This window comes from Vitis riparia, chromosome 19 (assembly GCF_004353265.1).
Source record: "Vitis riparia cultivar Riparia Gloire de Montpellier isolate 1030 chromosome 19, EGFV_Vit.rip_1.0, whole genome shotgun sequence".
Lineage (NCBI taxonomy): Eukaryota > Viridiplantae > Streptophyta > Magnoliopsida > Vitales > Vitaceae > Vitis > Vitis riparia.
In genome coordinates this window covers 9,463,473-9,485,066 of record NC_048449.1, presented here as the reverse complement: position 1 = coordinate 9,485,066, position 21,594 = coordinate 9,463,473, and the positions used below count along the sequence as shown (strand labels likewise).

Genomic DNA, 21,594 nt, shown 5'->3' with positions numbered 1-21,594 from the left:
TAAAAACAAGGGGTTATGACCTAAACACATGGGTTGCCCTTTTGACCCACATCCCCACATCATTTTGTGGACCCATTCTCCTCCCCTACCCTCATCCCCACCAAACTTTCCACCATCAAAGTTTGAGTCTCACTCACTCTTGGTTTCAATTTTTTTTTTTTTTTTAATATATACATATACATATACATTTATAGATTGCCAAGAAAATTTAGAAGGGCAATCCATATGTATATTTACCTAAATTGGAACCCTAAGCCAATTTTTTATTTTTTAAATTTAGGTAAGAACTTTTATGTAATTTTATAAAATAAACCCAAAGAGCACCAAAATTGAATATTGAAAAATAAGACATGAGGCATGTGGGACCTTTAGCTCTACTCTTTTGTTTGTAGTTAGGGCTCATGTCATCCAAATTTATGGCAGTATATGGAGCTCTTCTCTTTATAGTTTGTATTTTATTTTATTTTATTTTTAGCTTTATATGATTATAAAATTGTTCAAATAATTTAATGGATGATAAAAAATCATGTGGGCTTCCATTTATTTTTACCTTTTTCATTAATTTTTTAGGAAAAATAAATAAAAATTTGCCTTAAAATGCAACATTAATGATATTATTTTTGTTAACAAATATTCTAATAAATATATTTAATTTACTTCTTTGGCATCATTAATTAATCTTAACAAATTTCTTCCCTAATAATGAAGGGTTGACACGACCTTTTTATCTAAAAAAATGGTAATTTCTCTTAAATTTAAAAAAAGGTTGAAGTAATAAAAGAGACGTAAACCCGATGATAGTTGTTGTGAGACTGTGCATCCTCTGGAGAGTCCTTAAGTTAAAAATGAATAAATAAATAAACATGGATCTTGGTGATAAATAAATTTTTTATTTTTAATTATTAAAAAAAAAAAGAAAAATTATAATTTTAAAAATGGTCACCATTCATAAACGGAGGAGGGAGATATGGCAGAGAGAGGGAGCTCTCACCTCTTTTCCAGAGGAGGTGCAAAAAACCCACATCTCTCTCTCTCTCTCTCTCTCTAGCTTTTTCTCATTACTAAATTCTCCCATTTCAAGCACAGGTTCACAAACTCAAATCCCCTCCCCCCTCACACCACCAAAAAAAACAGAAAAAAAAAAAAGAGAAAATTTTTGTTTTTGTTTTTTTGTTTTTTGTTTTTTAAAAATTTTCTCATAATTTTTGTAGTGTTTTTGTTGCTATTGTTATAAGAAATACGATTTCAAAATGGGAATCGTGAATCAAGAAGCAGTGAAGCAATTTCAGCTGTTGTTGGATGAAGGTCGGTTCCTGTGATCCTTGCTTCTCGGTCCTTGGATCTTCGTTGATCTGCAATTCATTGCATTTTCCTGTTTTGATTTATTTATTTACTTGCTTATTTTCTTTATCTTGTTTTTTTTTTTGTTTATTTTTGCAGTTGAGGAGCCGCTGAAGAACTCATTTGAGGTTAGCTTCTGGGTTCTGTTTTAATTTTATTTTTGTGTTTGAGTTTGAGTTTGAGTTTGCGGGAGAGATCTATTATTTGTTTGGAAGCTGAGAAAAAGTGGGAGAAAGGGAAGAAAAGGGAACTTTGGGTTCTCAATTTGCCACTTAGCAGTGCCTAATTCAACTATTTGGCTTTAGATGAGTTTTTTAAGCTCTTTTTGGCAAACTCAGAACATGGGATTCAAAACTTTAATTTGGGTTTTTTTTTATTTCCTCCAATTTTCTCAGCAGCCAAACGGAAGCTTATGTTTGTCTGATGTGAATATTCTTATTATTTGAGGATTGATCTGGGTCTCTCATGTGATGCAGCCTTAGATTTTAGTTCTTGGGTCTGATCTATTTGGTTTAATTTAATCCTTTTTGTGTGGATTTTTTCTTCAGACCTGATTGATGAGTGAACTACAACTATATTTTTCGGTGATAAATCAGTATTCTTTAAGATATATTTGCTGTGGTATAGGTTTATTGGGTTGTGATTATCATTAAGTGAAGTCCATTTGCTTCTGTAATCCATATCATTGGTTGCAAAAAGCATGATGCTGAATCTTTCATGATCACTAAGCCAAAATGTTTTCTCTTGGTTGTTATGTATTGGGTTCATGAATTCTGTGGTTGTAATTTTTTTCTTTGTTAAATTTTGATTTTCTTTTTGGGCTGAGAAAAAGTTGACAACTTTGATGTCACCCTCAAGTTGGGTTTCAGTTGGGATGTCATAGCAATAAATATATTTATATGGAGGGTTTTTGGTATGAATTGACTGAACCCATATTGCTATTTTTATTTTCTCCAATGTATTGGGCTTCATTTGAAGAAAGAAAATATCTTTCACACCAAACGAGACTTCATTTTGGGTCCTTGCCGGTAGAGTTCAGCTAGACAAGTAGATTATGGACTAATCTGAACATGTGACAATAATTTTGCAGTTCTTCCTTTTTGTTATTAGAGAATAACTCAAAAAGCTTTGAAAGGACAGTTGGAGTTTTTCTTTTTTTTTTTCTTTTCTAAAAAAGCTTGATTTTAAGGTTGGGCATCAGGTGATGCATAGCATCTAGGGCTGTGAATCTACAGAATAGATGTGTACAGCCATATTCGATAATCAGCTCAATGACTTGTATGATTTGTGCTTTGTTCAATAATTTTTGTAGTTTTTTAGTTTCATCTGGTGATTGACATTTTAGGTGCACTGAAGGAAGCAACAGAGACTCTCTTCCCTCATGCCTTTTATTTCCCTCGGCATAGGCTTGGATTACATCTGAGTGGAGATTTGAGAAATGAAATTGAATATTGTTGCTTTATGACATGTTCTTGAATGATGATGTTTATTTAATTAATTGGAAAGTTATTTTCATTATATGATTAACATAACTCAAAGTCTGCATCTTGATCTCCAGAATGTGCATCAAGGGTATGTACGGGAAACTTTGGCAAGGTTTCTGAAAGCAAGGGATGGGAATGTCCCAAAAGCTCATAAAATGGTAGATTCATTTATTTTTTTCTTAAAAAAAAAAAAAAAAAAATTCTCACTGTGTCATTCATCTAAAGTTTTGTACTCCTTAAAAAATGTCATTTCCATTCATCTCTTTATGTTCTACTGATGACACACTCAACTTCATCAGTTGGTAGACTGCTTAAATTGGAGGATTCAGAATGAAATCGACAATATATTGACGGTGAGTTTTATAATTAAGTAAAAATTGATTGAATAGTTCTTTCTAGCTAATTATACCTGGAAATTCGCAAACCCCATCCACCACACACACTATAATTACTTAAATGTCAATTGAATGGTTCCTTGTAGCTAATTATACCTGGAAATTCGCATGCGGACACTAACAGAGACATGCATACAACCACACCTGCACACATGCACACAAGTGCTGTTGCACGTATACACACAGAGGGAGGGGCTTTCACTTTCATTCATGAGCTGTAACTGCCTAAACCCTTTAATTCCTCTCCTTCCGAATGGGGTTGCAAATCACTCCTAGATTAATCACTCAGTCACTCTGGACTGGAACAACACAAAAACGAGAGCTTATTAAGTTGTTATATGTGAAATCTCTGGTGCCTTCGACTGTGGTGAATTGGCATATATCTCATGCTTGATCATGAATCATAATAAGGGCAATGATTAAGTGGAATTATTATAATCTTCATGTGCACTGTTAGTAGACATGTGCTCTTATTAGCAAATTTTCAAAAAGGGGAAAAAATGCAGTGAGTTGGCATAATTTTGTAAATCTGAGATATGTATTGCCCATTTTAGCTGCAAATTCTTGCAAGCAAATCTGATGTTACAAAAATGGAATAAGTGCTATAACCATAGGGAAAGCAATTTGTCATATGCTTGGAATTCGTGCACATCCTTTTTCTCCTAGATATAAATGCAAGGATTTATTCTAGTTGCAAATCCTTGCTAGCTTAACAATGTATTGGTCTTCCATTGTGGGTTGTGTTTTACCATGAAGAGTTTATGTACTCTGGTTCATTGGTAAAAAAAGTTTTGAAACTTGCTTTTTGATTCAACTTTGTTTACTCTAGGATTTGATTAATTTCTGAAAACTTATTGATGCTCATGGAAGTTAGGAACTGTCTATTTATTTAATGCACATGAGATTTAGACATAAAATGGGTTTTTTCTAGAACCTCACCATATTTTGTAACCATGTCAAGTGATTTGTTTTATTACTAATCTTGTTTTTGTTTTTGTATCCAGAAACCAATCCTCCCTCCTAATTTATACAGAGCAGTGCGAGACTCACAGCTGACAGGTCTATCCGGCTATACAAAAGAGGTATACAATGAACATTTATCTTGGCCTTCAATCTTTCCAATTTTCCCTGCCTTAGCCATCTTTCCCAATAAGGAGCCAGTTGGCAACTCAAATTTCCACCATAAGTGTCTATTGAACTCTTGCTCCCCATGGCTTTATATTTTTTTAAGGAAAATAATTTTTATTTTCATAGGAGGTGTTTCAGATATTGATTATTACTAACTCAAAGTAACTTATCATTTCCTGGTTTGCTTTTATTCTTGGCTAGGGTCTTCCTGTCATTGCTGTTGGTGTTGGGCAGAGCACATTTGACAAGGCATCTGTGAGGACACTTTCCTTAACCTCCTTAATTTGGTGGTTACAAATTTACAGTTAAGAGTAGTAGGCTTGGTTTTAAAATATTACCATGGAAACGTTACTTTAAAATCATCTCAGATATGATAATGGGATTTTAGCTTTTACCTTCAAGAGTGTATTGCATGCAGAGTTGCAAAAACAAATAACCACTCAAAAGAAAAAAAAAAAAAAAAAAGGTGAGCAAGAAGCTAAAATTTCAGAAATTTTTAGGCTATAAGATTTTTATTTTTGTTTGGTAAAGAACCTTTGCATTAAGGGGCTATAACATTTCTTTGGAAGACGGTGTTTTAGTCATGAAAACATTGCAAGCTCGAAGATTGTGAATGGAAATACAGTATCATTCTCTTATTTTAATGAACTTTACTTTTGCCCCTGGAAATGGACGGCATTTCGAATAGGTTTTTTTCAAAAATGTTGGTTCTTAATTCTAGAGCAAGAAAAACATTCATTACTTGATGCTTTTTGATGGAATAGTAGGTCCTTACTTGATGCTTCCTTTTTCTCCTAACTCTGGATTTCTTAGTTTGTTTTACATTTCTTGTGGACAAAGAGATAACAATGGCATTCTTATTTAGTTGGTACTTCATTTATGTATCTTCATATATACAAATATGCACTACTGATATCTTCTTAAGCAAAAGACATGCATTCCATGCTGCTTATATTTGTTACCTACTACTTCATGTAATATTTGCAATTTTCCATTGTTCGATATTTACTGGTATTATTCTTGTTTTTCTTTCAGGTTCATTATTATGTGCAGTCACACATCCAAATGAATGAGTATAGAGATCGTGTTGTATTGGTGAGTTTTGGTCTCTACAAACTTGAGATTCTTTGGTGTAACTTATGGCTTTCCCAGTAGCCTGACTACTTGCTTTTGTTTTAGCCTGCTGCAACAAAGAAGCATGGGCGATACATTGGCACCTGTGTGAAGGTTTTGGACATGACTGGTTTAAAGCTTTCAGCGCTGAATCAAATAAAGGTATCTCTTTTTTAACTCTTGCAACAGCTATCATTATCATATTTTATTTAGAAAATAACAGTCAATTTCATGCAGTAATTATTCTTCAGCTTTGCAAAGTTTATTGGGACATCCAACACCATAGCTTTGAAATTAATTTTTCAACTGAGACTCAATCGTCTTTATAATGGTTTATTTATGAGTTCTTATGACTTTTTGGGCGCCAGGGGAGCTATTTTAACTAATTCAAGTCTTTATTTTTTAATGTTCTCTTGGCATATAAGAAATATGAGAAGTCATTTTCCCTTTTTGGCTTCAAGCACCATCTCTTTTACCAGCATCAGAAACCATAAGGTGGTTACCTTATACTTCATACTCAATATAGTCTGGACATCCAGAAGGTCTGAATAAAACTGCACCTATCTTTGTATAGGTGCAGTTTGGTGATTCTGGGATATAATTTGGGATAGGCTTCTTTTTATGCATGCATTTGGGTGATTATGGATTACCTCATTCTCCAGTCCCCATACCATTACAACTTTCCTTCTTCTGCTCTCTTTAGAAGATGAGGATGTTTGGACTCCAGCTAGCTCCTTCCACTCCTAATCCTCCTTCTATAAACTGTTTAACACATATCATTCACACATTCTGTTCAATCTGCCAATGCAGCTGTTGACTGTGATATCGACAATCGATGATCTGAATTATCCAGAGAAGACAGATACATACTACATTGTTAATGTCCCTTACATATTTTCAGCATGTTGGAAGGTTTGTCTCCATTTTCATGAAGGAGATTTGAGTGTAAATTTCTATTACCAGCCCAAAATAGTTTACCCCAAAAGGAAAAGGCCTAAAACTTCAACCATCTGCAGGTTGTAAAGCCTCTTTTGCAAGAAAGGACAAGGAGGAAAGTTCAAGTGCTACAAGGATGTGGGAGAGATGAGTTGCTGAAGGTAAGGTGACCTACCCCTTATGGTATATTTGAACCTTCCTCTCTTATATGCATGTTTTCTTTTTGGAAATATCAGATTTTAGCTCCTTTTACCCTGTTAGATACATCTTTCGCATGTGTATGTTGAAAGTTTCACCTTTGCTGATATATTGCAAGTACATGTCTATATGGCCTCCATGCTTATGAAACCCAAACCCCTGTGGAAAAAAAGGAACGTCACTGTCTGAAATGACATTCTCATATTTCTGAAAATGTAGTTTCTTTCTCTCTATTTTTTTTTTCTTCTTTTTCAAGTTGTTGCTGACCATAACCACATTTTAGTGATGGCGGTTTTCGTGTACTATGACAAGTTATAGTGCAGTCAAAGAAAGGCTAGGAATTGATGCTTATTGTTGACATGAAAATTTCATGCAGATAATGGATTATGCATCCCTCCCACATTTTTGTAGAAGAGAAGGGTCAGGATCATCCCATCATTCCGAAAATGGAACAACCGATAATTGTTTCTGCTTGGATCATGTGTTCCATCAACACATTTACAATTACGTAAACCAGCAGGCAGCCCTTGTGGAGTCAGTAGGGCCATGGAAACAAGGGTCATTCCATGTGGCCTTCCCTGAGCCAGACCCAGAAGGTAAAAAGATTGCCAAGACCATAGAATCAGAGTTCCACAAGATTGGAGATCATAAGAACGGCCTTTCCAACTCTATGTCTAACCTTAAAGTCAATGACGATTGAAACTTTGAATCTGCGGGAAAAATAGATATGTATACGAGAGTGAGAGATCCCAGTGGTGATGAGAATCACTTTGATGACAAGTATGAGATGAAGGGAGAGTGGGGTTGTAGTTTGTTTGTTTGCTTGCATCATCTCAATGCAGCAATGTTGGTAGGACGAAAGGTAATTTGATGTAACTTCTTAATCTCAATGTTACCACCATTGAGTGGATACTTATATCATTCTTCCTCCATCATCTACCAACCATCAAAGCAAGTGTGAAGCAAGTGTGTTACGCCCTGCTTGGTAGTTGTTTTTGAAAGCAGCTTTTTGTTCTCCAAAAAAAAAAAGAAAAAAAAAAATGTTTGACAATTGAAAAATATAGCATAAAGTTTTTGGTTGTTTTCACTTGGTGTTTTTGTTCTAAAAAAGTAATAATAAAATATGAAACATAATTAAAAATACGACACTATAGGTAAGTTTTTATTAAAATATATTTAAAAACATTTCAGGTTCTCAAATGGACTTCTTGTTCAAAAAGTATCACAGAACAATTTTAAAAAACTATTTTTAATTTTTTTTTAAAATTATTTTTCGAAAATAATTAACTAAAGCTGAAAATTCCATAATTCAAAATATTTGAGTTTTTTTTTTTTCAATTATTTGGTTATCTTTTGATGGATGATCTAGCACGTAGTAGAAAAAATAAAATAAAAAACGAGATAAAAAAATAAAAATTTATAAATGAAAACAAATCCACCATTCTTAAATTATTAGTTTTAATTTTTTTTTAGTTTAAATTGCATTTCTAATTAATTTTTCTTTTAGAACATCAAATGGAAGCCTACCTTAACCTATATTGTGAAGAGGTTCAATTCAAAACTTTGATCCAACGAAAAGTCCAAGACTCAAGAACAACAGACTTATGCCAAAAGTCCGTAAAAGCCTAAACCCATTAGAGCTCGTTCAATATTAAGATTTATATCTCTTGTAAAATATATTTTAGAATTAAATTAGACCCATTAAATATTTGACTTTAAGCCTTGCAAGGGATTATTAATAAATTGGGGTAAAGTTTGGAATAAAATAACCTCATATTCCTAAAAGATTAGACGATTAGAATTGCAACCCACCATGTATATCATATCTTTCAACAATCATAGAAGTCTAGGTGCAACTGAAACAACCCTTGGATGGCTTTGACTTTTGAGTAAAGTTGTTGCAACCAAAACCTAACCTAAATCTAGATAAATATTTTTATAATATTTATAATTTATATTATCTTATAAAATAATATTTATTCTTTCAATTTTTAAGAAAAAAAAAAAGTCAAGTTGTGGACATGTAGAGAAGTTTTAACAAACATTATGGACATGTTCAACCCAACCCAATTTGATCCGCACAGTCTGATTAATCCCAGATTAGAGATCAAATTGGGTTAGACTTGAGTTGTCTGTTTCTTAATTTGGATTATGTTAGGTTCGGCTATGAATCCAACCCAATCCCACCTGAGTTAAGAGTCCTAATGACAAGGCTACATGCCTCAACAGATTGGGGCATAAGCCTCAATTACCTTATACTAAGCCCAAGACTAATTCACAGGTTTTACATCAGATGACATTCATTGCATGGGTGTCCAACCAAATATATCATTGAAGAAAACATGCCAAAACTTCTGTGCCCACATGTATAAATCAACTAAAAGAAGTATTGTCCAACCAAATATATCATTGAAGCAAAGGGCATTTGGCCTCAAAATGGGTCCTTTCTCCTACATCTACCAACACCCTCTCCTTCCCCCAGAATATTTAACTGCAAAGGGAATGGGAGAAATGGAACAGAGGGTTGCCCCTGAATTGGCACTTGATGTCTTATGTAATTTTGCCTTGTCATGCTGCTCTTTAAAATCTCTTCACAACAAAAGATAATCATAGGCAGCCCAATTTGCACTTCAGTGTGTTGGAAGGGCGTAAGTGAATATGTAATGGAGCTGCCATGGCTAGGCCAAAGGCTTTGTTGAGTTGAGAAGCAGGTAATCTTCCATGCATTGATTCAAAAGTGGGAATATTACAAATGCGAATCTCCTACAACAAAATGAAGATGCTGTCCACATTAGATTTGAATTCAGGACCAATATATTCACATAAATTTGAGTAAAAAATCCATTGTTTAGACACCAAGCACACATGAGAAAAAGAATCATTCAGCGACCCTAAGGTTAATTACCTTCCCCACTTAGAATCCATCTACCCTCTTTCCAAAGATGCATTATGGCATGCAGTGACGAGGATAACCAATACACAGCGGCGACAGAATGGGGAAGGATTCAAAGACTTTAGAACAACATGCAGTTCACAACTGGAAGTTTTTACGTCAACTGTTTGTAGCAGTGACAGGCGATGGCAACTGAGGCAGCAGCACAAACAACAGCAAGAGCAGCATATGTATCTTCACGCTCCCAGCTCTCAAACCATGTAGGCATTGCACATACTTTTCGTGTGCAAGCACTTTTGTTACTACTACTCCTGGAAATAGTCATTTTGCTACTTTTATTCTTTTCAGGTGTAACTTTTGCCTCCCTCTCAAATAGTTTTTCCATCTTTCCTGACAACACAGGGTTCTGGCAACAGGAAGAGTTTCCGTTTTCTTGGCAGCAGGCCATAACCTCGATTTGAGATCCACATGCAGCAGTATCCATTTCATTTGTTTGTGTTTGCAGAGTCTCCTTTGTGGGCTTTCCATCACCTGTCCCACCATTTAATTGGACCCTTAGCTCTTGGGATTTCGTCTGTTCTTCTTCGGATAAACCCATCTGACCCCTGCATTTGAGTTCAAATGTTCTATCAAAACCTAGTAATGGATTTTTACTCAAATACACACATGAACACAGAGGAAACAGGGTTAACAAGTTTATAGAACAAATTAATTTCCCAAGGGGCAGAATGGACCAAATCCAATATTCTCAGCTGTCAAATACTATTTCCCTTAGGCCATATAACCAAGGGGCCTACTATTCTACTCGACAACAACCCCATTTCAGAATTTTTTATGAAAGCCTAGTCTGTAGTCCTTGAACTTCAGAAATTTTCAATATATTTCTCAAGCTTCTTGTTATTAATCATTATTATTATTCAGAACCGGGCAACACAATTTTCCTAATGTCATGATAACATGAAGAACATCAGTGATATTGATTACTGGCAGGCAAGTCATCTTGGAGGACTCAAAGGCAGTCACTAGCACATATATCTCAGAGTTATGTGCTCAAGCAGATACAAAAATAATCAAGTACATTATAGACAGAAGAATAAATAGTCTCCTTCATCCTATCAATTGTGTCTGACCATCCTATAATTCTTTGAACTTTTGAAATGGGGATTTCCATATAAAAGATGAAACAGTTCATCACACTAGGAAATCTTAATGGTGGTTACCTCTCCAATTCTGTCAACACAACTGACACAAACAGGGATGCATAGCCAGTAATGAGCCCTTGTCAACACTAGTAATAGCTTTTTGGAGTAAAGATTATACAGATTGCGAGGCAGGATATCAGAAATTCCCTTACCATAATCACCTAAACATATGCTAGTCTATTGTTCAAGTTCTCTCTCAACACTTACAGTTTGTTGGGAAAATAGAATGTGAGGTCACATGGGATAATCTAGTGACATGTCAATGGTTGTGAAGGTGATATAATGGTGAGAGGGTTTATCATGTATGCACATAACAAACAAAATGATATAAAGAAATGAAAAACTACCTCCACAGTCCATAGACAATTTCTCCCTTCTCAATATGCTGCTCAAGCAAAATAGGTACATCATCTGGAGTAACATACCCATACCTGTGGAAAAGAAATAGACCCATTATCAATCAATTAAATGATATATTTTGGCCAGGAAGAAAAAGCAAAGCTACTAAATGTACAATTCAAGTAAAAGAGGAAAGCATTGGTTTGGTAAGAAACATCAATTAGCAGGAAGTCTCCCCCTTACCAGTGCCCACTGACTTTTCCATCAATATTTGATCCAAATATGATCACATTTCCTGCATATTTATGGCCTCCAATGTGTGAGCATGGGCTCACAGACACTTTACCTTGAAGGCCATGCGATTCTATCTCTTCTTTGAACCTAGCAACAACAGCGGGTCCACATACACCACAACGGCGATCCCGTGACCCATGAGAACAAACAAAAATGCATGACCCATTTAGTTTTTCAGGAGTTACAGGCTGCCACTCACCATCCTTCACGAGCACTTCTTCAACAAATGTGTCAACATCAAAATGCGTCAATCTCCTGCATTTCTTTACTAAAACCATAATTAGTGTTAAGCAGGGGAAAAAGTATTCTACAAGAGCATCCATAACAAATTCAAACAGAATTGTAATTTGACCTGTATCTGATCATGTCTGGAAATATTAATACATCTCCATTTGATGTCTCAGTTCCATCATGTCCTTCACATATTGTTAAGCGGGTCTTGAGAAGAAAAATAGAAAACGGCAAAATCATACCATTAACCCTCAGTCACTACAACAGGAAGGAAAAATAAACTGCAGATCTGGCAATATTCATGAATGCTTTTTTAAACACAAAAATGAAGAACTGATAATCCAGCAAATATAGATGGTAAATAAAAGGCTTCATCGACCAACTAAACCATTTTCATATCATTCATTGCTAAAATAACTCATTTGCTGGTGGAAACTTCATTTATGTACAGATGTGAAACCACAAACTAGTTTGTCAAATACGGATAAACAAAAAGTCCTTCTATGAAATGCAAAGACATCCTCTGTTTATTTGCTTAGTAATTACTAGTAGCTTTTGCACATCATTTTTCCCATTCAGCTAAAACTGCATATAATTTGGTGATACATCAAAAACATATATCATTATCTATAGACTCAATGAAAGTTCAATTTTTATTTTTTATTTTATTTTCCACGAATCATGGCCATCATAAATAGAGAACTCGCATAGAAGATAATATGCCTTTCTGCACGAATGCATGTGGGCATGGACATACAGTATCCTAATTTATTCTATTTTCTTCCTTAAAGAAATACCAGGATGAATTATTAATATTTAATGAGTTAAAGGGCACCAAATATAATAATTGATTAAGAAAATCAATTCATGAAATAAGTCAAATGGGTTCAAGAATTGTAAAATGGGGCAAATAAAATGAACCAATGCTGAAGAACATAAAGAGTTCTAGGTCAAATTGCCCTAACCAAAAAAAATTGTTCAAACTAGGACAATAATGGTTTAGCTTTCTGAACGAACAGAAACTAGAAAATCTTTGGACTTCCTTGATATAAGTCATGATTTCATATTGATGATAGACAACATAAGAAACATTTTGCCAACCATTATTGCCAAAACATTCCTCATCTCCACAATTACTTGATAAATATGTACACCAAATTGATGACATGAATATGCTGACATAAACCCAAATACTGCTCTACCATACTCACTAAACAAACCCTTCCTTCATGGGGTATTAGGAAATATATGCAGCATATGAATGCTATGCAGGTTTGACTAAGATAGCCACAGCTAAGTTCTCTAATCTGACTGGAGTCAACAAAAATAAAAGTTGGCAAAATTTCCCCAAGATCTGGACTCCACAAACTCATGCTGGTGTCAACTAGACGACAACGGCTACTAACAATAGCAGAAGAATATCTTCATCACCCAAACACCTTTCTCAAAAATGAGGTACCAAATTGATTGTATAGACATTCGAGAAAACCCTAGACATGATTCCTTAAATTGCTTAACTTGCATGAATCGGATAGATAGAAATCAATACTACATGGAGGTGAGGAACAAAATGAAGGAGAAATTAGTCAGAAACTAAAAGCCAGATCAGATGCAATCAGCCATCGATCATAATAACTATTCACGGTCGCCAATTTATTCACTTCAATTGCCAGTCCTCCTCCAACTAAGCCCTAAAATTTACAAAACTAAAAATCCTAAAAAGGAATATTAGAAAAGAAAAGAAAATATCCATAAAAAGCTACTCTATGATCATCCAAATTCAAAACACAATCTTCTAAAAATGGAAAATGGGAATCGATCGTCTGTAATTATCTTCTAAAGCCATCAAAACCCACTAATTAATCTCCAGAGATCTCCTTCACCCATACCTCTGAAACCACTCCAAAAAGCATGCAATCCACCGAAACACCGTAAACCCAGTTCAGATCATCAAAAACTAACAACCCAAAAAACCACATCAAAATCTTCAGCAACGAAGAAACATCAGTCATCTTCAAAACCTTAGCTTTACCACAAAACCCACTGAGCAATCTTCAAAAATCTCCACGACTCCACCTCCCAAATAACCTCAAAACCACAAACTACCACAAACCCACTTTAAACCACCAAAAATCAAGCCGACCCACTTGAAAATCTCAAAACAGAGAACACCGATTCACAAACCTGTTTCTTCATCTCACTCTTCCTGGCCATGAGAGCAGCGGAGAGAAGTCTCGGGAGGCGATCGAACTCTGCAGCCTCAATCCTGGGAGGCCAGACCTGAGGGTGCTTGTAGCAGAGGAACACATGGCGGTCGTACAACTGGACGGTGCCGGCGAGTGGACTCTGGCGGAAATCGGGGCGGGAGAAACCGAACTCAGCGTCGCTGGTGCCGTCGCCGCCGGAGAGCAAACCCTCGTTCTGGAAGCTTCCAGAAGCGCTCCCGATTTGGGAAGCGGGTTCTAAGAGAAAGCTATCTCCCTCTGCTGAAGAGACTGTGATTGGAGAGGACGATAGGTTTATAAATGTGAGAGGCTCGTCTCTGTTACTTGCCATTCAAACAGGAATTAGTAGAGAGGGACAAAAAGGGTGTGTTTTGGTGGGGGGGAGGAGGAAGGAGGGGAGGGAGAGGCCCAGAGGGAGGCTTCTTTCTTGTTACTTCCACTCATACTGGAACTGAGATGCTAAGCGCGACCATGCTTTGGACAGTGAAAATTTTAGCCACGTGACATGCAGTCGGACTTATTTTGGATTTTGGTGCTATTTATTTATTTATTTTTAATTTGGTTAAAATTGATATAAAGCTATTTTGTCGAATTCAAATATTTCCTTTCCTTAATAATTGATGCGTGTTAAGCAAGTAGCCCTATTACAGGGATAGGGTTCAACCCAAATGATGTGTGGCGTGTAGAGGTAGGCCCTTCAATGATATAGAAGGAAATAAATAGATAAATAACCAAAGGGTTACTCAAGTTCCAATTACATACCATCATTTATTTACTAACTAGCGGGTGGGGGAGGAATACACCATGAAATATGAGATCATCAAAAATGCTGCGGATGGGGGGTGGGGGATTTGAATTTGATATGATTACAAAGAAATTCCAATGGACTTGGGCCCACCATAAAAATTCACTTCTACGCCAATCTTCAATCACTAATCAGTAATCACTCACCAAGAAGAAACTTGCACCCTAGGCTATATACAAACACACTCTTTTCTCTCTGAAAGCTGCTTTCAAACTCATTTTTTGCTTCTCACTTCTCACTCAACAGATGGGAGGAAATAATAGAAACTTGGATTCCACTGGTCTCAAAATGTACACACAACCACCACCAAAGGCATAAACATGTTTCTCTCTCTCTCTCTCTCAACCATATATTCATACTTGCACCAAAGGTCTGATCTGGTAAACACAAACGAATCAAATAGGCTTCTCTCCTGGGAGATAGGAAGGGGACCCGCCCTCGATCTGGTTCTTCTTTCTGTGGAAGATACCGCTGAAATTGGGCAGAAGTGCTTTTTTCGACACTGAACTTTTCTCCTTCTCCATCTTCCGACCCCCCTCATTGATTTTCTGAGGTGGGTTCTGCTTTTGAATCCTATATTGGCGCGGGGATGATTCTGATGACATCTCCGATTCTGCCAGAATCCGAGATGCAGCTTCAGCTGCCTTCTTTTGATCTCGTTCCCGCCATTTTCGGAGCTCTCCCTCCACTGCTCTCTTGGCTGCCTCAGCAGTCTCTGCCCTCTTCAGAGCAGCCTCTGTTGCGGCCTTCATTTCCTCGATCTCCTTCTGAGTTGCCTCCAATCTTTTGGTGGCCTCTTGCTCACTAGCCTTCACAGCTTCCACCTGAGCCATTGCAGCAGCCACTTTCATTTCGGCTAATGTGTCGGATTCCTCCACCTTTCGGCTCAAAGCCTCAAACTCTTCTGTAGAGATTGTGATATTGGCGCCAGACTCGGATGTTGAGGCACGTGCAGCATTAGTTCTCTCAGCCAAGATCTTGATCTGGTCAAGGGCCTTTGTCTCTGCCACTTTCGCTTCTTCAGCTTCTTCAAGTGCAACCCTCAGCTTCTTCTCTGCTTCTTCCAGTGCACTTTTGGTCGCTTGAGCTTCCTTCTTTAGCTCTTCAGCCTTTTTCATCATCTCTTCTGCTTCTTGTCTAGCAGTTTCAGTTTCCAGGGATAGCTGGTGGAGTGTTGAAATCATTTCATCAGAAGCACCTCTAGCTTTGGATTCTTCTGCAAGGCATGCTTCAAGCTCAGATTTGCTTTTCCGGAGCTTCACATGCAGATTCCCAGCAATGGATTCTGTTTCTGCTTCCTTCTCCTTCATTTCAGAATGCTCTTTCTTCACGTTCTCAAGCTCCCTCTTAAGGGATTCAACCAAGTTTCGGAGAGAGCTTTCCTCTTCAGCTACTTTATGCAATGACTCTTTAGCATCATCCAGCTCTAAAGTTACTGTTTTCACAGAATCAAGATCTGAAGCCCTAGCATTTTCCATCTCCTTTTTCACAGCCCCAATCTCACTCACTGTTTCAGCTAGTTGCGCCTCAAGATTTCTGGTGAGTTCAGGATCAAAGGCTTCCTTCAAAGCAAACAATTTCTTTGCTGACTCTTCCAAGGTAGCTCTATATGACTGCCTTTGAACATCCTTCTCAGCATATAACTTTGCTTGCTCTTGCTGGGCTTGCTCAGATGCAAGCTTCACTTGTCCAATTGATTCCTGTACAGCTGAGATTTCCTTAGAAAGCTCACTAGCTCTCTCCATGTTTGCTTTGGCTACCTGCTCAGCTTCGTCTGCTTGTTTAAAGGCAGCAGCTTTTCCTTCCAAGGATGCATCACAATCCTGACGGGTTTTAATTACTTCTTGTTTTACAGCATCAAGTTCAACAATTATGGTTGTGTACTGCTGTTTGCCAGTTTCCATGTCCTGTTTCCATGCACCATCAGTTTCTGCAGGGTTGCCTGTGTTTGCTTCTACAAGTTGCTTTGCTTGATTCTTTGCAGCTTCTGTTGCCTTAACTGCAGATTCCTTTGATTCACTGACAGTAGTGAGCTTCTGATTTAGATCCTCAACTGTTCTCTTAGCCTTGTCAAGCTCTACAAGTGCCTGGGCTTTAGTAGTTTCCGCATTCTTTAATTGTTCTTTTAACTTGTTTAGCTCTTTCTGTGCCAGGTGGAGCTGTGTCTCCTTGGCCAATACTCTCTAACATAATATAACGAAAAAATTGTGATCAGCATCATGAAACTGAATACAAGCACAAAATTAAATAATTATTCCATTGATCCCTTGTTTCCAAAAAAGAATAACCTAAATTGCATTCAATGGAATTGGACTTCTCTGGGGCTTCATTAATTAGTAGGAAAGCAGTGACTGTCACCAAAAATGGTTCATCTACAACTGCAGAAATATGTTTCCCAGAAAATTTTCCAGATATATGGAAGCCTCTTAATTCCACAGAAACTATAATATAACTCATCCAATTAAAGGAAAACCTATACTATAACTCATGTTAGAGAAAATAGCATCTGCAGATCATAATTTGCGATGTTCACTTGAATATTGCCTATCCCCCCCACCCAAAAAAAAAAAAAAACCTTGAATCTTGATAATAAAAAAGCAATTGAAAATAAATATACCAGAAAAGCAGAATATGTAAACATATCAAACAATTTTCAGGTAACACTATCATTCTATTCTCAATTTCGTTTATTACATAACTTCTAATTGATATATATATATTGATAGGCAAAAGAGAACATTTACAGTACACACAAGTATACAAAAAAAGCCCAATATCTAGAAGGTTAAGAAACAAAAAACCGTTCTCCTTACTTTAAGCTCAACCATTCTATAAAATCTAACATAGACGTTGTTGTCTAGTCCTCTATATACCATAGCCCAATTTGCAAAAGTATACATAAAATTGGATTTGATTGCTTGGATGGACTGCTCAACATCATTAAAAGCCCTTGGTTGGACTTCTAATTAATATTGATTTTTATCTTCAAAATTTACCTTCATTGGAAGATGACTGTGCAGCGAGAAAAATTTTCAGAACATTTTTTTAATCAGAAACAAACATGCCCATTAATATGGATTTAAAAGTACAAGTGAAGGATGAGGAATCCTTCCCAAATTTACAAAATCTGATCAAAAGAAGAGGGGAAAAAAATTTCAGAACATGCCTTAACGATAACAATTAACATCCCCTGAAAATTGAAAAAAACATGACAACAAATACAGCTTTTTAGAAGAGAACTACCATAGACCACTGTACAGTCAGTACTTTTAGTTTAGGAAATTTGGACAGGTCAGACATCTGATATAGTTTCAACAAGATATATTATCTGAGCATCTAAAAAATTATAGGAAAAAAAATTACTTCAATAAAAAACACATTCTATTATTCGTGACCATCAAAGTTATCAGGAACTAGGGACAGGGCTTTAATGGTTTGCCTCCTTAATGAGATTACAACTTCTAAAACAAGTATAAAAAATACCTCTGCAGAATGAGGCTTTGCCTTCCTAATGGAAGGCTTTTCTCCAGAAAATTCACCAAATAAGCTGACAGCATCTTTAACAGATTGAAATGGTGCACTTGTGTCTATCTCTCCAACCTCCACTTTAGAATTGTCAGTAGCATTTTGACGGTCTTTCGTGCCCATATTGCTTATTTATCTGTTCTCTCTCTGATAACAATGAAAGATAGAAGAGCCCTCAAGTGGATTAGAAGTGGAAGACAAAAGAAAGGATGCCCCAGAAGATAGAAGATAACTCAGTGAAAATGCATCATAGTGGTGGATTTTAAGTTTTATATTTCATTTATTTCAAGTATCTAAGTTAACATATCAGTAGAAATTGAATTCAATAAGTTTTCAAATGAACAACAAAATATAGGTAATTGTAATACTAATGACAATTAATAGATGCAGGCAAAGATGCGAAACTGAGCATCAAGTTTGGGTGCATACACTCCAAAAGGTGTTAACAACAAACATTTTACAGTTTAAAATTCCCACTAAACACTCCAATCATCCAGGGTTACTAAAAAATAATGCAAAATTATAGTTAAACAAAAGGGAAGAAATGTGAGGTCCAAGGACTTTCCCAAACTGAAAAATCATTGTGCAGTAGATGATTAAAAGATAAAACTACAACTATTGAGAACCAAGTTATAGAAACAAGACAATCAACCCTATCCACCTCGTCTTCTCTTCCCATTTAGTCCCATAAATCACAGAACAGCTTTCCATAAATTCCCTGCTTCTATCAAGCCTTCTCTGAGCAATTAAGATCAAGAACACCAACTCCAGAATGATACACTGCAATACTGGGGATCATATGAGCTATAAAGATTTAATTTTGGTGTAGTGGAAACTCAAACAAAACACAATAGGTATATTTTAGCTGCCCAATTTTCTACTAAATACTACCATTTTAAAGATTTTTGGTGAATGCAATCCATCACTTTTTTCTCCATTTATAATGTTTATGGTCTTTTATATCATCAGAAAATAAATTTAAGAAGGTTCTTTCTTCTTCTTTTTCTCCTTTTCTTCTTCTTCTTCAGATGCTATAGAGACTATTAAAGAAGAATGAGCACAATGAGTGGCATACCTTCATTACTAGCTATGAACAGGTCACTATCCACATAATAACCCAAAACTATGAAGATTATTAAGAGTTCAATTACCAGGCTCTGTGAAAATTTTGCAACTGAAACCCTCTAAAAAGATATCTAAAGTAAAACCAAACAGTTACGAAAATGAAACTATCAACTCCTTGTCCAGCGACCTAATTACCTAAAACAGTCCTCTTATCCTTCCATTTCCAGATAATCAAGCATGGAAAAGTGAAAATTTCCACATTAGCTGGCATTCTGCAGTCAAAACCTTTTACCTTGAGGTAGACAGTTCACACGAGAAGAAGAATCTTGGTGATTTGCCTTGCCCTTGTCTAGTCTAGAGACCAATACAAACCTGCTAAAATTTCTCAGACATAATCAACCCTAGAATATGAATTGATCAACAAAATGGCTAGGGTTATATAAAATATATTTTGAGGACATCCACCGCAATCCATAGTTCATCTTTATATATTTCCTTCGTGACCTTGCAACACTAACTTTTCTTCAGTACTATATCTTGATCTACACCTCAATGCTCTTTTTCCTCCAACTACTTATAAAACTCTCTTATAGCATACTGATTTAGTAATCAACATAACTTCAACCCCACATCACACGTTCTAAAGTGGACCTGTTCCGGTGCCATTATGCAGCACCCACCCTCAAAACTTTCATCCACCAAAACAAGAAAGTGAAAATGCTCTCGTGCAAATCAACTTCTGTTCATCTTACACTCATCCTACAACTTGAAATCATAATTCTTACAACGAATTCCTAGATAACTACCATTCATGAGGAGTCAAAATTAAATTTCCAACAGGTCACAATTAAGCAAAACACCATACAACTGCCTAATCACCAGTACCAAGCCAGTGAAGCAGTTATTTAAGAAAAGAAAGAAAGAAAAAGACCCTGTACCTAATTAATCCTTGCCCTACTAATACAAAACCGACTCAGTTATATCCAGTAATATGATTCTCAACCAATCATGCATATGAATTTCAAGATCATAAGATCACCAAGAAACCCTGAACCCTAGTATGTCATCCTACAAAATCAGATTATTAGAAAATTTAAACAACTATTTAAATTTCCATTTTTTAAGACTACATGTTCCATTAGGTTCCCGAGAAAACGAAGGAAATTGAAAGAAACTAAATCCTAAACATACATTTTTCTCTATATTTGGAACCCAAGAAGACAAAACTTCCACCCTCAGCCGGGCCTAAAACAGTTATTTCACTTGGCTTAAGCAACTTACTTTTCCTTCCTTTTCCAAAATTTTCTTAGCAGCCAAACAGATTCAAAAGCAAAAACATGATTCAAAAAAACAAAAAAGAAAATAAAAAAGAACACGAAAAAGTAGAAAAGAAACAAAGGACAAACCTTATGATAGCACACTTCAAAACCCTAATCAAAGCCCATAAAACCTAGAAACCATCAAAGGTCAACATCAAAGAACCGCATACAAACACTTTTTGAAATTTCCACGAAGTCTCACCACCAGCAACAACTCGCGATCAACATCTCCGATCTTCATACTCATCAAAATCCAAAACTCAAAAAACCAGTCGGACCAAACCAAAAACCCCACCAAGAAAAAAGCCCCAGATGGCGACGGAATCTCCAAGAAAATTTGACCACAACTTTCTCGAGAAAACAACTTTCCCACCCGAGAAAATGAATTTTTAGAAGGAGATAATCTTTAGGTTTGAATCGAAGAGGGCAACAGAATCGAAAAAAGGGTACCAGGATTGCAGAGATAAAGAGAAATAGGGGTTTGAAAGTTCGAAAGCGGAGACAAATTTTATATCACCGTGTGACTGTAGAGAGAGAAACAAAACAGCTAGAGAGAGAGAAAGGAAGAGAGAGAAAGTTTTAGAAAGAGACCCCTTGTAGAAAGAGAAAATTTTAGGCTGAGTGGGAAAGTTGGAAGTTGTAGAGGAGAAAATTTTGGATTGAATGGAATGATTTTTTTTCTTTTTCCCCCCTTTTTCCTACAAAAATGCTTGGAAAATTATTAATCCGGACAGAAAAAAAAAACCCAAAATAACACCAATTTCTTTTAAATAGGAGTTTGTTACATTTTGACCAATCACAATCGTCGAAATCTCCTTGAACTTAACCCTAAAATTCTTGAGAGGAAAAATAGGGTTGAAAGGTTGAAGAAAGCAAGGAGAGTCTTCACAAAATGGGAATTAAAAACTATCCTTCTAAATAATTTTTCAAGACATATAATATTTACCTTTATAGAAATGAAATCAATAGAATTTTGGTAATTTGTTCTCAAAAAATAATTTTAAAAAACAGTTTTTTAAAATTATTTTATAAAATAAAAATCAATTTAAAAACCTAAAATATTTTTAAAATTTTAAAAAATATTTTATAAAAATTTGATAG

The 21,594-nt window shown here is 35.9% G+C and overlaps 3 protein-coding genes across 5 annotated transcripts; 1 reads left to right on the top strand and 2 right to left on the bottom strand.

Annotated features, from left to right (window-relative positions):
• The first annotated feature begins 978 nt into the window (after positions 1-978).
• Positions 979-7,525, top strand: LOC117908740 (SEC14 cytosolic factor-like). 2 transcript variants are annotated; one of them, XM_034822433.1, is made up of 12 exons: positions 982-1,086; positions 1,212-1,305; positions 1,441-1,469; positions 2,900-2,983; positions 3,125-3,178; positions 4,225-4,302; positions 4,550-4,603; positions 5,384-5,443; positions 5,528-5,623; positions 6,272-6,373; positions 6,478-6,558; positions 6,972-7,525. In XM_034822433.1, the coding sequence occupies exons 2-12, from the start codon at positions 1,251-1,253 to the stop codon at positions 7,293-7,295; spliced, it is 1,017 nt and encodes a 338-aa protein (XP_034678324.1). In that variant the 5' UTR covers positions 982-1,086; positions 1,212-1,250; the 3' UTR covers positions 7,296-7,525. The 2 variants fall into 2 exon arrangements, with proteins under 2 accessions (XP_034678323.1, XP_034678324.1); XM_034822432.1 differs by having other exon boundaries at positions 979-1,305.
• Positions 7,526-8,933: 1,408 nt separating this feature from the next.
• Positions 8,934-14,249, bottom strand: LOC117908739. 2 transcript variants are annotated; one of them, XR_004650243.1, is made up of 6 exons: positions 13,739-14,249; positions 11,676-11,761; positions 11,273-11,578; positions 11,038-11,121; positions 9,501-10,093; positions 8,934-9,358 (listed from the first exon to the last, which is right to left on the bottom strand). XR_004650243.1 is itself a non-coding variant. In XM_034822431.1 (5 exons), the coding sequence occupies exons 1-5, from the start codon at positions 14,108-14,110 to the stop codon at positions 9,643-9,645; spliced, it is 1,299 nt and encodes a 432-aa protein (XP_034678322.1). In that variant the 5' UTR covers positions 14,111-14,249; the 3' UTR covers positions 9,366-9,642. The 2 variants fall into 2 exon arrangements, 1 of the variants encoding a protein (XP_034678322.1); XM_034822431.1 differs by lacking the exon at positions 8,934-9,358 and having other exon boundaries at positions 9,366-10,093.
• Positions 14,250-14,606: 357 nt separating this feature from the next.
• Positions 14,607-21,343, bottom strand: LOC117908738 (WEB family protein At5g55860). The gene is made up of 3 exons (XM_034822430.1): positions 20,581-21,343; positions 18,068-18,256; positions 14,607-16,767 (listed from the first exon to the last, which is right to left on the bottom strand). The coding sequence occupies exons 2-3, from the start codon at positions 18,230-18,232 to the stop codon at positions 14,980-14,982; spliced, it is 1,953 nt and encodes a 650-aa protein (XP_034678321.1). The 5' UTR covers positions 18,233-18,256; positions 20,581-21,343; the 3' UTR covers positions 14,607-14,979.
• Between the last annotated feature and the right edge of the window lie 251 nt (positions 21,344-21,594).

Bases quoted from the DNA above. Each gene is read 5' to 3' on its own strand.
- LOC117908740 (XM_034822432.1), top strand. From the start codon at position 1,251: ATGGGAATCGTGAATCAAGAAGCAGTGAAGCAATTTCAGCTGTTGTTG. The intron at 3,179-4,224 runs GTGAGTTTTATA...TTTTGTATCCAG, and splicing joins AAATCGACAATATATTGACG to AAACCAATCCTCCCTCCTAA. The intron at 4,303-4,549 runs GTATACAATGAA...ATTCTTGGCTAG, and splicing joins TATCCGGCTATACAAAAGAG to GGTCTTCCTGTCATTGCTGT.
- LOC117908739 (XM_034822431.1), bottom strand. From the start codon at position 14,110: ATGGCAAGTAACAGAGACGAGCCTCTCACATTTATAAACCTATCGTCC. The intron at 11,122-11,272 runs GTAAGGGGGAGA...TCTTTTCCACAG, and splicing joins GGAAAAGTCAGTGGGCACTG to GTATGGGTATGTTACTCCAG. The intron at 10,094-11,037 runs GTAGTTTTTCAT...ACTCAAATGCAG, and splicing joins ATTGTCTATGGACTGTGGAG to GGGTCAGATGGGTTTATCCG.
- LOC117908738 (XM_034822430.1), bottom strand. From the start codon at position 18,232: ATGGGCACGAAAGACCGTCAAAATGCTACTGACAATTCTAAAGTGGAG. The intron at 16,768-18,067 runs GTATTTTTTATA...ATATTATGTTAG, and splicing joins CAAAGCCTCATTCTGCAGAG to AGAGTATTGGCCAAGGAGAC.